Source organism: Phyllobates terribilis, unplaced genomic scaffold, assembly GCF_046119375.1.
Source record: "Phyllobates terribilis strain yellow unplaced genomic scaffold, ASM4611937v1 Scaffold_1__5_contigs__length_1240528914, whole genome shotgun sequence".
NCBI classification, from domain to species: Eukaryota; Metazoa; Chordata; class Amphibia; order Anura; family Dendrobatidae; genus Phyllobates; species Phyllobates terribilis.
This window is the reverse complement of record NW_027362761.1, coordinates 355,944,617-355,957,955: the sequence shown is the minus strand read 5'-3', so window position 1 is coordinate 355,957,955 and position 13,339 is coordinate 355,944,617. Positions and strand designations below refer to the sequence as shown.

Here is a 13,339-nt window from a genome sequence, read left to right as displayed (position 1 = left end):
AAAACTGTTCATGTAGGAATGCTCGGACCTGACACCCATAATGTGATGGTGCACCATCTTGTTGGAAAAACTCAGGGAACGTGCCATCTTCAGTGCATAAAGAGAGCAACACATCATCATGTAGCAATTTCAGATATCCAGTGGCATTGAGGTTTCCATTGATGAAGAATGGCCCCACTATCTTTGTACCCCATATACCACACCATACCATCAAGATACGAGATGTGCAGCATCTGAAACAATGGATACTGGAAGCCTGTGCTAGCATTTCTTCTGTGGTGTTGCTATCAGTGTGTCAAGAGTGGGAGAAGAGGGTTGCATTGACAATCCCACACAATGGGCAGCACTTTGAACACATTTTATAAGTGGTCATAAACTTGTAAAAAACTCATGAAAGAATAAAGTTACGTTAAAACCAAGCACACCATTGTTTTTCTTATGAAATTCTCAATAAGTTTGTGTCACCACCCATCTGGAAAAGTTTTCCCCCTCCCATATACTAATGTGCCAACCATTCCCATTTAATTTAGGTGTATCCATAAAAATGTCCCTCCCTGTATATGGGCCTCCTGTACTTTTCTATGCATCTGTTTCATATGAATGTTTTGGTTTGTTTTTATTCTGTTTTGTATAGTGAAAAAAACGTTGTGATTTATTCCATTCCACTCTGCTGAAATCCGTGATATGGACTCTGATCGCAGAGGTGTCGTGCACATGGCCCAGATACATGCATGGTGCCCACCTCTTGGCAGCTGGGTAACCTGGTGATAACTTCAGCAAGTCTGAAGAATATTTGCTTTAAATTCAAAAGATAACTCTGCAAACAAATAGGATTAGTTTTCAAATAAATAGATGGCGAAACATCACTGATTTCTGCAAGAAACTGTGTAGAATGGGCGCTAGCTCTGTACAGTCAAGAGACATTGTAACTGAAGCAAGATGTCCCATCACTTCCAGTGACACTGATGTTTAGATGATGTGTACTCTGTTATAAACAATCAGTCTGACACTTCAGCCCACTGCTTTCCAGCTGGAAGATCCTTTACACTCATAACTTGGCAGGATGAAGTGGAGTCTGTCAACAACTCATTATGTGTGAGACAGCACAAGGAACTGATGACTGCTTAAAATAGGGCAGTAAGATATATATCCGCATTGCATTGCCTTTACAGAAATGTAACTATAAAGACCCATTCAGAAATACCGAGAATTGTGAAGTGTTCGTTCCTCGAGTGATTGGATCGTTTATGTGAGCATTGAAATCAATTTTAATCCGTAGCACATCTTCCTATATAAACAGGAGATGTGCTACCGACAACATGACGACAGCGTGTCTAAATTGCCCAGTAAACAACCACCAATATTTTAACTGCCACCCTCTGCTTGTCTTAACAGTCAACAAAACTATAATGTTTACATTCTTTGTCATCCCTTGCCCGGGGCAAAAGAGCTTACAATCAATTTGTATTAAATTCATTTGTAATTAACCAGTTCCGGATTGCACATAGATATTAAACATCCAGCGGTCCACACTTTACTCTGCACTGACATACCAAAATCTGAATGCGCAGAGTAAGTTACTTGAACAAGATCGCACTGGAGCTAGAAGCCGACTGTTGGACACTGACTGACTCCGCAAAAAGGAAACCTAGTCCTCTTTTCTATAAAAGTAGGAAGCCTGTAAATGGTGCTTGTATGTTAGCCCTTGATACAGGGGAAATCTGTAATAAAAGTAATGCATTATTATTTTAATAGATGTAATAACTTAAGAGTGAGGGAAGTTTCTAAAGATGTGGCATCATCTGGTCTTGAACATACCATTTAAGAGATCTTTACTTTATTCTAATGTGTCCAAATTAACTCCCAATTGAGTTTTATATAGTACATAGAACTTTGCGCCCTAATTCCACTGATTCTGCTGAACCAAGTGATATAGTAAGCCGCATCCATAAATTCCCTAAGGCTAGGGTCACATGACCGTATGTTTTCCATCTGAGAAAACCAGAGTGTGATTAGCATAATCAGACCAATCAGCCTTTTATCAGTTTGATCCAATTTTCTCTGATGTGGAGAATTAACCCCTTTCCCCCGAGGGTGGTTTGCACGTTAATGACCAGGCCAATTTTTACAATTCTGACCACTGTCACTTTGAGGTAATTACTCTGAAACGCTTCAACGGATCCCCCTGATTCTGAGATTGTTTTTTCGTGACATATTGTACTTCATGATAGTGGTAAAATTTCTTTGATATCACTTGCGTTTATTTGTGAAAAAATTGGAAATTTGGTGAAGATTTTGAAAATTTCACAATTTTCAAAATTTGAATTTTTATTCCGTTAAATCAGAGACATATGTCACACAAAATAGTTAATAAATAACATTTCCCACATGTCTACTTTACATCAGCACGATTTTGGAACTAAAATTTTTTTTTATTAGTGCGCTATAAGGGTTAAAAGTTGATCAGCGATTTCTCATTTTTCCAGCAAAATTTACAAAACCATTTTTTTAGGGAACACATCACATTTGAAGTGACTTTGAGGGGCCTTTTATAACAGAAAATACCCAAAAGTGACACCATTCTAAAAACTGCACCCCTCAAGGTGCTCAAAACCACATTCAAGAAGTTTATTAACCCTAGAACGCATGACCATAAAAATCTACATTTTCACATACCTGGGGCCTTTTAGGCCCGTGCGCAAATAACATGGAATAACTCAAACAAAAATGACAAACAACTATATACCTAGAGTTTCAAAATTCTAACTAAAGTAATCTTGCAGAAAATAGAAAACAATTAACAGGGCGGGCCTGCGAGGCCCTAGGTATGCGTTCTAGGGTTAACCCTTCACATGCTTCACAGGAATTTTTGGAATGGGGAAAAAAAATGAACATTTAACTTTTTTCACAAAAATGTTACTTTAGACCCCAATTTTTTTATTTTTGCAGGGGTAACAGGAAAAAATGGACCCCAAAATTTGTTGTACAATTTCCCCTGAGTACGCAGATACCCCATACGTGGGGAAAAAACACTGTTTGGGCGCAGAGCAGGGCTCAGAAGGGAAGGAGCGCCATTTGACTTTTTGAATGTAAAATTTGCTGAATAATTAGCGGACGCCATGTTGCGTTTGGAGAGCCCCGGATGTGCCTAAACAGTGGAAACCCCCACAAGTGACACCATTTTGGAAACTAGACCCCTCAGGGAATTTATCTAGATGTGTGGTGAGCATCTTGAAACCCCAGGTGCTCCACAGAAGTTTATAACATGGAGCCGTGAAAATAAAATTTTCACATTTTTCCCACAAAAATGTTTTTCAGCCCCCAATTTTGCATTTTCATAAGGGTAACAGGAGAAATTGCACCATGCAACTTGTTGTGCAATCTCTCCTGAGTAAGCCGATACCCCATATGTGGGGGAAAACCACTGTTTGGGCGCACGGCAGGGTTCGGAAGGGAAGAAGCGCCATTTGACTTTTTGAATGTAAAATTTGCTTGAATAATTAGCGGATGTGCCTATGATGTGCCTAAACAGTGGAAAACCCCCACAAGTGACACCATTTTGAAAACTAGACCCCTGAGGGAACTTATCTAGATGTGTAGTGAGCACCCTTAATCCCCAGGTGTTTCACAGAAGTTTAGAACATGAAGCCGTGAAAATAAAAAAAATCTAACTTTTTCTACAAAAATGATCTTTTTGCCCCAATTTTTTTTAGTTTCACAAGCGTAAGAGGAAAAATTGAGCCTAAAAACTGTTGTGCAATTTCTCCTGAGTATGCCAATACCCCATATGTGGGGAAAATACACTGTTTGGGTGCACGTCAGGGTTCAGAAGGGAAGGAGCACTGTGTGACTTTTTGAACGCAAAATTGCCTGGAATCTAGAGCGGACACCATGTCACATTTCCGGAGCCCCTGATGTGCCGAAATAGTGGAAACCCCCCACAAGTGACCTCATTTTGGAAACTAGACCCCTCAAGAATTTTATCAAGGGGTATACCAGAGTACCCGATGCAAACTCAAGTAGCAAGCACTTGCTCTCAACACTGGTCGCCATATTGTCATCATTTTTTTTTTTTCTTTACTTTTGAAAAAACCCTAACCCTAGCACAGCCGTAACCCTAGAGTTTATAATTTTTCCATATTTTGGCAGACAGAGTCATGTGACAGCTTGTTTTTTGCGGGACAAGTTGACGTTTTTATTGGTACCATTTTCGGGCACGTCACATTTTTTGATCGCTTTCTATTCTGATTTTTGGGAGGAGGAATAAACAAAAACCAACAATTCAGGAATTGTTTTTTTGCGTTTTTTTTTAATGCCGTTCCGCGTGTGGTAAAATTGATAAGGCAGCGTTATTCTTCGGGTCAGTGCATTTACAGCGGTACCGCATTTATATAATTTTTTAATGTTTTGCCGCTTTTACACAATTAAAAATGATTTTCTAGAAAAAATTATTTTTTGTATCGCTTTATTCTGAGAGGTATAACTTTTTTTTTTCGGACAATGGAGCTGTGTGGTGGCTTGTTTTTTTGCGGGACAAGATGACGTTTTTAGCGGTACCATTTTTATTTACATTCGTCTTTTTGATCGCGTGTTATTCCATTTTTTGTTTGGCGGTATGATGATAAAGCATTGTTTTTTGCTTCGTTTTTTTTTGTTTTACCGTGTTCACTAAAGGGATTAACTAGTGGGACAGTTTTATAGGTCAGGTCGTTCCGGACGCGGCGATACCAAATATGTGTCCTTTTATTGTTTGTTTGTTTTTGTTTTTTTTTTCATAATAAATAGATATTAAGGGTTCAATATATTTTTATTTTTTGGGGATTATTTATTTATTTTTTTTTATATTTTTACAATTTTTTTTTTCACTGTTCTACTTTTTTTTTTTACTTTTACACATTGTCCCACTATGGGACTTTCACTTTTTGCAGCCTAGTCGGCTGCATGGCATAGAGAGCAGCAGCTCCCTTTGTCATGCAGCCTGTCAGCGCTGCACACAGGGGAGACATTACTTTGGTCGCACACTGCGCATGACCAAAGTAACGTCCTGCCTCCTGGTGACCCGGATGTTGTCATGACGACATCGGGTCGTCATGGCAACATCCGGAAGCCGCCGCAGACATCGCTGGACGCCGGCGGGAGAGTTGAGTATATCGATCACCTCCACCCTTGCCACCGCAATGCTGCGATGCGATTTCACACACCCCTCCCCAGGGAAAGAGGGATAGCGCTCAGTCCAGTCGCCTATATAAGAGCCCTGGACAGAAGACATCTTAAGGTAGAACCTAATCCGTTTTTGTATTTTATACACTAGATGGTCAAGAATCTATCTTCTCCATGTCTTCGGCGCCCAGTGCGATTCCAGTCCCAGTAAGTCTGGCACTGGAGGTCCTTTCCTAGGTGCAGGTTAGAATTGATACATTAATTACCCTTCTCCCTCTTTTTTAGGGGGACAAGGATACTGCACAAGGAAATAAGTCTAGCTGGAAGTGTGCTATATGTGCAAAAAAGATATCTTCTTCAAACAACAAATGTTTATGCCAAAAATGTACGGAGAAAATTATTAGGGAAGAGCAGCCGTCCCTCATAGACAAAATCAAGGGGATAGCCTGTCAAGAGGTTCAATCTTCATTGGCCTTCTTTTCCCGATCCACTTCTGATTCACCTCCAAAGGCTAAGAAGAGGAAGATTTCCCTGGAAGAAAAAAGAAACTCGGACTCCCAGGACGAGATATTCCTTCCAGAAGACCTCATAGAGGAAGGTGAACTTAGCCCAGCAGAGGAAGGTCTGGAAAATAAGTATTATTTCTCAACGGAATTTATGGAAGACCTCCTCACAGCAGTAAGAAGAACGATGGAGGTGGAAGAAGAGAAGCCCACTAGATCAGTCCAGGAAGCAGGGGCAGACTGGGCCACCGGAGGATCGGTCCCAATGGCCACACCCCCAAGCTCCGCCCCCTAACCCCCTTGGCCTTGTACAGAGAACAGAGGGCCGATATGATTAGTGATGGGCCCTCTGCAGCGGCAAAGCAGGGAGAGTGATCTCCCTGCTCTGCCTGCTGCCGCAGTGCCCCTCAGCCTCCTCTGCGCAGCGTGACACTGCCGACGCGTGCGCAGGAGGTCAGTCTCAGGGCGATCTGGGACTGCTTCCTGTGCGCACTGTGGAGGACGGACCCGGCGCTGCCCCAGGCAGCGGCAGCAGAATGTATGGGCTCCTACCAGGTATATACAGTATTATTAGAGCCAGCCGAATCTATGGGCTCCTGTCAGGTATATATTGTTGGAGGCAGCAGAATCTATGGGCTCCTGTCAGGTATATATTATTGGAGGCAGCAGAATCTATGGGCTTTCTGATATTGGGTGAGTGAGATTTAATGCAGCATTTGGTCAGAGTGGGCACTAGTATTCAGTATTATTAACTTCAAGTAATTTGATTATGCATTTACCCCTCTGTCCCTGCACAAGCACTCCCTATGATCTTTGAGATTATCCCTTTATAGAGGTCTGCATGTAACAACAAAAATAAGGGACTATTTGTCCGCATGCCCTAGTCTGTATTTAAATCTTAAGCTGTTGATGTGATACATTAATTTTTAAATGAATTATTTATGAAATAAAGTTTATCATGCCATTATACTCAGTTGTTCTCCTATTTACATGTTTGCTTTGAGTAGGCAAGTCGCTGTGGAGATGGGGGCTTAATCCCTCTCTTTTGGATCCCTCGCCCACATGTGATAATATGCGGGCCGCAGTCTGTTTATTGTTCTATTTCTGTGTTTTCACAGTGTTTCATAGGCCCGACATGGACTTCCGAGCTCAGGACCACACCTGGCTCACCCAACTAAACGAATTATCTGGTGACAGTGCGGACATTGGCCTTGGTACAGATCATGAGCTGCAGGAGAGCATTAACAAACGCTATTGAAACGTAGAACCCGCACATGGTGGAATCACGCATTCCTGACAAAGTACATTGATAAGACCCTTATTCCCAGGGGATTGTGAGTTCAGATTTTTCCCTCTTTTCCGGTTGAGGACGAGACCTTTAAGAACGAATGGGAGGATTTGGCAAATACTTGTTCCCTGGGTTTTCTTAAATTATTGAAGGGACTGAATGAGAACTCTCTGAATGAGATGGAGATTGAAATTGAAAAACTACAAGTTTATTTTAAAAAAGAGATGTCCATGGATAAACTAAAACAGCTGAACGATGAGATCGATCTTGAGTGTCAGAAATGGGTGAAGGAAATGCATAGTAACAAAATTAAGAAATTCCAACGTGATGTTAAGGATAAACAATCTAGGAGCGTTTATCGGTGGCGAATGTCCTCCATCAGAGTACGCTCCAGATCCCGTAATAACTCCTTTTCTCGCTCAAGATCGACATCGATCGCTTCAACTGTTTCTAATGGGGAACACACCTCATCAGAAAACCCAGGTGACCGCCCAGGAGGGGACAATGGTCCACCCTCGAGAATTCAGACAAGGCCTACCAATAGAAGAGCACGTGCCACACCCTATCAGGTCAATGCTCCCCGGGGTGGGCTCCGTATCGTGAACCTGTCCACCCATATACTAACCGAGGCACAGATGGAGGTCCTGAGATTGAGGTTGTCTTTTGCACCTACCAATGCATTCAACTTCTTTACTGCCCTAAAGGATCTCCATCTATTTGCACGTAAATTAATCCTTAAAAACTTTATTCCAGGTCGCATGGTGAGGATGGCCCTGTGACCGCGGCAGAGAAGGAGGCATTGAAAAATCTGGAGGACCTCCTTTTGGAGCAGGAACAGCCCCCCAACACAGGTGGGTTACCACAGTCAAGATACCCTAGATCTACTAGATTCCCTCCTTTGTCCCTAAGTCCGGCAGTTGAGATCTTTGTGCGTCTGGTGACGGAAGATCTGAGGCATCTCTCCACACGGAGGCGATTTGATAACCTCACTTATTCCCAGCGCACAGCAATAGATCAGCTGAAATCACTTCGTGATGTGGTCATTAAACCGGCGGACAAGGGAGGGAACATTGTACTGTGGCCCTGCTCCAAATATGAGAGGGAGGCACTACGCCAATTAAGAGACACTGAAACGTACTCAAGATTGTCCTATAATCCCACGGCCTCTTTCTCTGCCGCACTCCAGGGGATCCTGGGCCGGGCCTGTGACCAGGGGATCATTAATAAGCAGACAGTTGAGGCTTTAACTGTTCGATACCCTAAAATCGCTACTTTTTATTTACTCCCCAAAATTCACAAGGATGCCCTCAACCCGCCGGGACGTCCAATCGTGTCTGGATTGGGCGGTTTGTGTGGTCCTATTTGTCAATATATTGACAGCCACCTCCGCCCATTGGTGGAGACACTTCCATCATATATCAAAGACACAATGGACGTCCTAATGCGTGTTGATGGCGTCCTTGTGACAGATGGTACTCTTCTAGTCACGGCCGATGTCGAGAGCCTATATACATGCATCGGCCATGGTCTGGGCCTGCCTGCGGTCCGCCTTTGCCTTGGTGCCTCCGACCTGGGCGTCCCCTCACGGGACTTTATCCTTGAACTCCTCCACCATAATTATTTTCTTTTTAAAGATACAGTGTATCTACAGAAGCGTGGCACGGCGATGGGGGCGGCCTGTGCGCCCTCGTACGCCAACCTGTTCCTAGGAGCCTGGGAGAGGGATATTTTTGGCGACGAAGGCGTGCGGGGCGCCAACCGCGTCGTGACATGGCTCAGATACATAGATGATATTTTATTTTTCTGGCGGGGGACGGTGGAGGAGCTTGATCATTTCATGTTGCAGCTTAATTAGAATAATCGCTCTATTAGGTTGACCTATGTATACCATCATAAACGGATCGATTTCTTGGACATCACTTTGGAGGTAGATGACCTTCATACCATTCAAACTGATGTCTTTAGAAAACCTTCCTCGGTCAATTCCCTAATACATGCGAATTCTGCACATGACCCTTCTACAATTCGGGCCGTCCCAGTCGGACAGTTCCTTTGGATGAGGCGGATCTGCTCCACCGATTCCAGTTTTGAGAGACAGGCTTCAGATCTGGCGGAGCGTTTTAGGCAATGGGGCTATAGCAATCGCATCGGCAGTAGCTACACAAGGGCACGGAATGCCCTTCGTAACTATCTAATTTATTCCTCCAATTCAGCAAAACGGGGAACACCGGAGAGAATTCGCTACATTTCCACATTCAATCATGAGTGGGGAAATATGCGGCGAATCCTCTCCCGTCATTGGGGTGTTCTCAGTGCGGAGCCCTCCCTAAGGGAAGCATTGGGAAACTATCCACAAATGTCTCCTCGGCGTTCCAATAACCTGGGTGATCTGTTGGTGTCTAGTCATTATGTGCCTCCCTTACCAAACCCTTTTGGGTCCCGCGGACCCACGGTAGGTTCCTTTCCATGCGGCCACTGTGCCGCCTGCGCCAATGTTCTGCTCAGCAATTTGTTCGCGTCCTCTGATGGCTCTCATCATTTCAAGATCCGCAACTATATCTCTTGCGGGACAACCCATGTGGTATATTATGCCACATGTGTTTGCCACTTGATTTATATAGGACTCACTACAAGAGAGCTAAGAATCAGGGTTTTCGAACATGTGCACGACATTACGGCAGTTCGGACTGTAGTCGACCCCCGTGAGCTCAAAACTCTGCCGCGTCACTTCAAGGCGGTCCACAACTGTGATCCTCGGACGCTGAAGTTTCATGGCATTGATGTTATACATTAGGGCTCGCGGGGTGGAAATGGCAAACAACTTCTGGCCCAAAAAGAGGCCAGATGGATTGTTACCTTAGATACCGTGGCTCCGCGGGGCCTGAATGAGAGTTTGGGGTTCTCGTCCTTTCTCTGAGATGAGATATTTGATTGGATCATGACTTTCTGCTCTCCTGTGGATCATGCTCTGCCCAATGTGGACCATGATTATATGTTTTTATTTTTATATTTATTGTTTTTAAGTTTTTATGTTTTGTATTCACTTTTTCTATATAGTGACTGCGTTTCAGGATCTGCCCACCCTATATCATCTGATGAGACATAGTCTGTGTGGATCCCCTTTTTCCTTGACGTCTACAGCTGAATTGCGAATGATTTGTACATGTATATCCTCGTCTAACTGATGACGTCACAACATCTTCTAACGTCACATCATCTGTGGAGACTTGGTGCATTTGTGAATTTCCTCAACTCTCATATTTAGAAATGAATGGATAGATAATGTGAAAGAGATATATATATATCTTGATATATTTTAAGTCCCTCCTCAGTATTTTTGTTGTGTGTTTATATACATATTTTTTATTATTGAGTGCTGTCATCTTTATAACCTATGTGATATTGGGCTTAATGTATTATGAGAAGGTGTCAGTTCTCTAAATCGTTTGTAGCTATACCTTGGGGGATGAGACCCCTTGGAGTGGCTTTGCCCAATATATACTTATCTCTCTCTATGTCCAATTTTGCGTGCAGATGTGGTGCGCATGCGCCCGGTCTCTCCCATGCTGTGATCGTGCTCGGCTGTCAATATGCCTTTGGCGCGCCGCCGGGAATGGTATCTACCCACACTTCCAGTTGCGCGCCGACGTCATGACGGCCAGGTCGCGCACGGAGGTGGTGAGAATATTGGTTTGTCACATGACAATACATGTGACTTGTGGTAGGCGTATTTAAAGGTCCTGGAAGCAATGATACACATGCCTCTTGAAAAAGCCAAGAGTTACCGGCGAAACGCGCGTCGAGGTTCTTCCTTGCATGTGACCTGTCCCTGTGCGGTTCCTCTTATTTGTTGGGCTTTCTGATATTGGGTGAGTGAGATTTAATGCAGCATTTGGTCAGAGTGGGCAGTAGTATTCAGTATTATTAACTTCAAGTCATTTGATTATGCATTTACCCCTCTCTCTGTCCCTGCACAAGCACTCCCTATGATCTTTGAGATTATCCCTTCATAGAGGTCTGCATATAACAACAAAAATAAGGAACTATTTGTCCGCATGTCCTAGTCTGTATTTAAATCTTAAACTGTTGATGTGATACATTAATTTTTAAATGAATTATTTATGAAATAAAGTTTATCATGCCATTATACTCAGTTGTTCTCCTATTTACATATATTATTAGAGGCAACAGAATGTATGGGCTCCTGTCAGGTATATATTATTGGAGCCAGCAGAATCTATGGGCTCGTGTCAGGTATAGATTATTGGAGCCAGCAGAATGTATGGGCTCCTGTCAGGTATAGACTATTGGAGGCAGCAGAATCTATGGGCTCCTGTCATGTATATATTATTGGAGGCAGCAGAATCGATGGGCTCGTGTCAGGTATAGATTATTGGAGCCAGCAGAATGTATGGGCTCCTGTCAGGTATATATTATTGGAGGCAGGAGAATGTATGGGCTCCTGTCAGGTATATATTATTGGAGCCAGAAGAATCTATAGGCTCCTGTCAGGTATATATTACTCGAGGCAGCAGAATCTATGGGCTCCTGTCAGGTATATATTATTGGAGGCAGCAGAATGTATTTGCTCCTGTCAGGTACAGTCATATGAAAAAGTTTGGGCACCCCTAATAATCTTAAGCTTAATGTTTTATAAAAATTGGTGTTTTTGCAACAGCTATTTCAGTTTGATATATGTAATAACTGTTGGACACAGTAATGTTTCTGCCTTGAAATAAGGTTTATTGTACTAACAGAAAATGTGCAATCTGCATTCAAACAAAATTTGAAAGGTGCATAAGTATGGGCACCCTTATCATTTTCTTGTTTTAAATACTCCTACCTACTTTTTACTGACTTACTAAAGCACTTTTTTTGGTTTTGTAACCTCATGGAGCTTTGAACTTTATAGCCAGGTGTATGCAATCATGAGAAAAGCTACTTAAAGTGGCCACTTGCAAGTTGTTCTTCTGTTTGAATCTCCTCTGAAGAGTGGCATCATGTGCTCCTCAAAACAACTGTCAAATGATCTGAAAACAAAGATTATTCAACATAGTTGTTCAGGGGAAGCATACAAAAAGCTGTCTCAGAGATTTAACCTGTCAGTTTCCACTGTGAGGAACATAGTAAGGAAATGGAAGAACACAGGGACAGTTCTTGTTAAGGCCAGAAGTGGCAGGCCAAGAAAAACATCAGAAAGGCAGAGAAGAAGAATGGTGAGATCAGTCAAGGACAATCCTCAGACCACCTCCAGAGAGCTGCAGCATCAACTTGCTGCAGATGGTGTCACTGTGCATCGGTCAACTATACAAGGCACTTTGCACAAGGAGAAGCTGTATGGGAGAGTGATGCGAAAGAAGCCGTTTCTGCAAGCACGCCACAAACAGAGTTGGCTGAGGTATGCAAAAGCACATTTGGAGAAGCCAATTTCTTTTTGGAAGAAGGTCCTGTGGACTGATGAAATCAAGATTGAGTTATTTGGTCATACAAAAAGGCGTTATGCATGGTGGCAAAAAAACACAGCATTCCAAGAAAAACACTTGCTACCCACAGTAAAATTTGGTGGAGGTTCCATCATGCTTTGGGGCTGTGTGGTCAATGCTGGCACTGGGAATCTTGTTAAAGTTGAGGGACGCATGGATTCCACTCAGTATCAGCAGATTCTTGACAATAGTGTTCAAGAATCAGTGATAAATATGAAGTTACAAAGTGGATGGATCTTTCAGCAAGACAATGATCCAAAACACCGCTCCAAATCTACTCAGGCATTCATGCAGAGAAACAACTACAATGTTCTGGAATGGCCATCCCAGTCCCCAGACCTGAATATCATTGAACATCTGTGGGATCATTTGAAGAGGGCTGTCCATGCTCGGCGACCATCAAACTTAACTGAACTGGAATTGTTTTGTAAAGAGGAATGGTCAAAAATACCTTCATCCAGTATCCAGGAACTCATTAAAAGCTACAGGAAGCGACTAGAGGCTGTTATTTTTGCAAAAGGAGGATCTACTAACTATTAATGTCACTTTTCTGGTGAGGTGCCCATACTTATGCACCTGTCAAATTTTGTTTGAATGCAGATTGCACATTTTCTGTTAGTACAATGAACCTCATTTCAAGGCAGAAACATTACTGTATCCAACAGTTATTACATATATCAAACTGAAATAGCTGTTGCAAAAACACCAATTTTTATAGAACATTAAGCTTAAGATTAATAGGGGTGCCCAAACTTTTTCATATGACTGTATATATTATTGGAGGCAGCAGAATCTATGGGCTCCTTTCAGGTATATATTATTGGAGGCAGCAGAATCTATGGGCTCCTCTCAGGTATATATTATAGGAGGTAGCAGAATCTATGGGCTCCTGTCAGGTATATATT

At 42.7% G+C, this 13,339-nt stretch overlaps 1 protein-coding gene across 3 annotated transcripts in view; it reads left to right on the top strand.

Annotated features, from left to right (window-relative positions):
• Positions 1 to 5,973, top strand: part of ARL6IP4 (ARF like GTPase 6 interacting protein 4) — a 36,282-nt gene extending 30,309 nt beyond the window's left edge. For all 3 annotated transcript variants that reach the window (XM_073676213.1, XM_073676215.1, XM_073676214.1), the window contains exon 6: positions 5,446 to 5,973. In XM_073676213.1, coding sequence (XP_073532314.1) covers positions 5,446 to 5,958 — 513 coding nt within the window. In that variant the 3' untranslated portion in view covers positions 5,959 to 5,973. The remainder of the gene's footprint in view (positions 1 to 5,445) is intronic.
• The last annotated feature ends 7,366 nt before the right edge of the window (positions 5,974 to 13,339 follow it).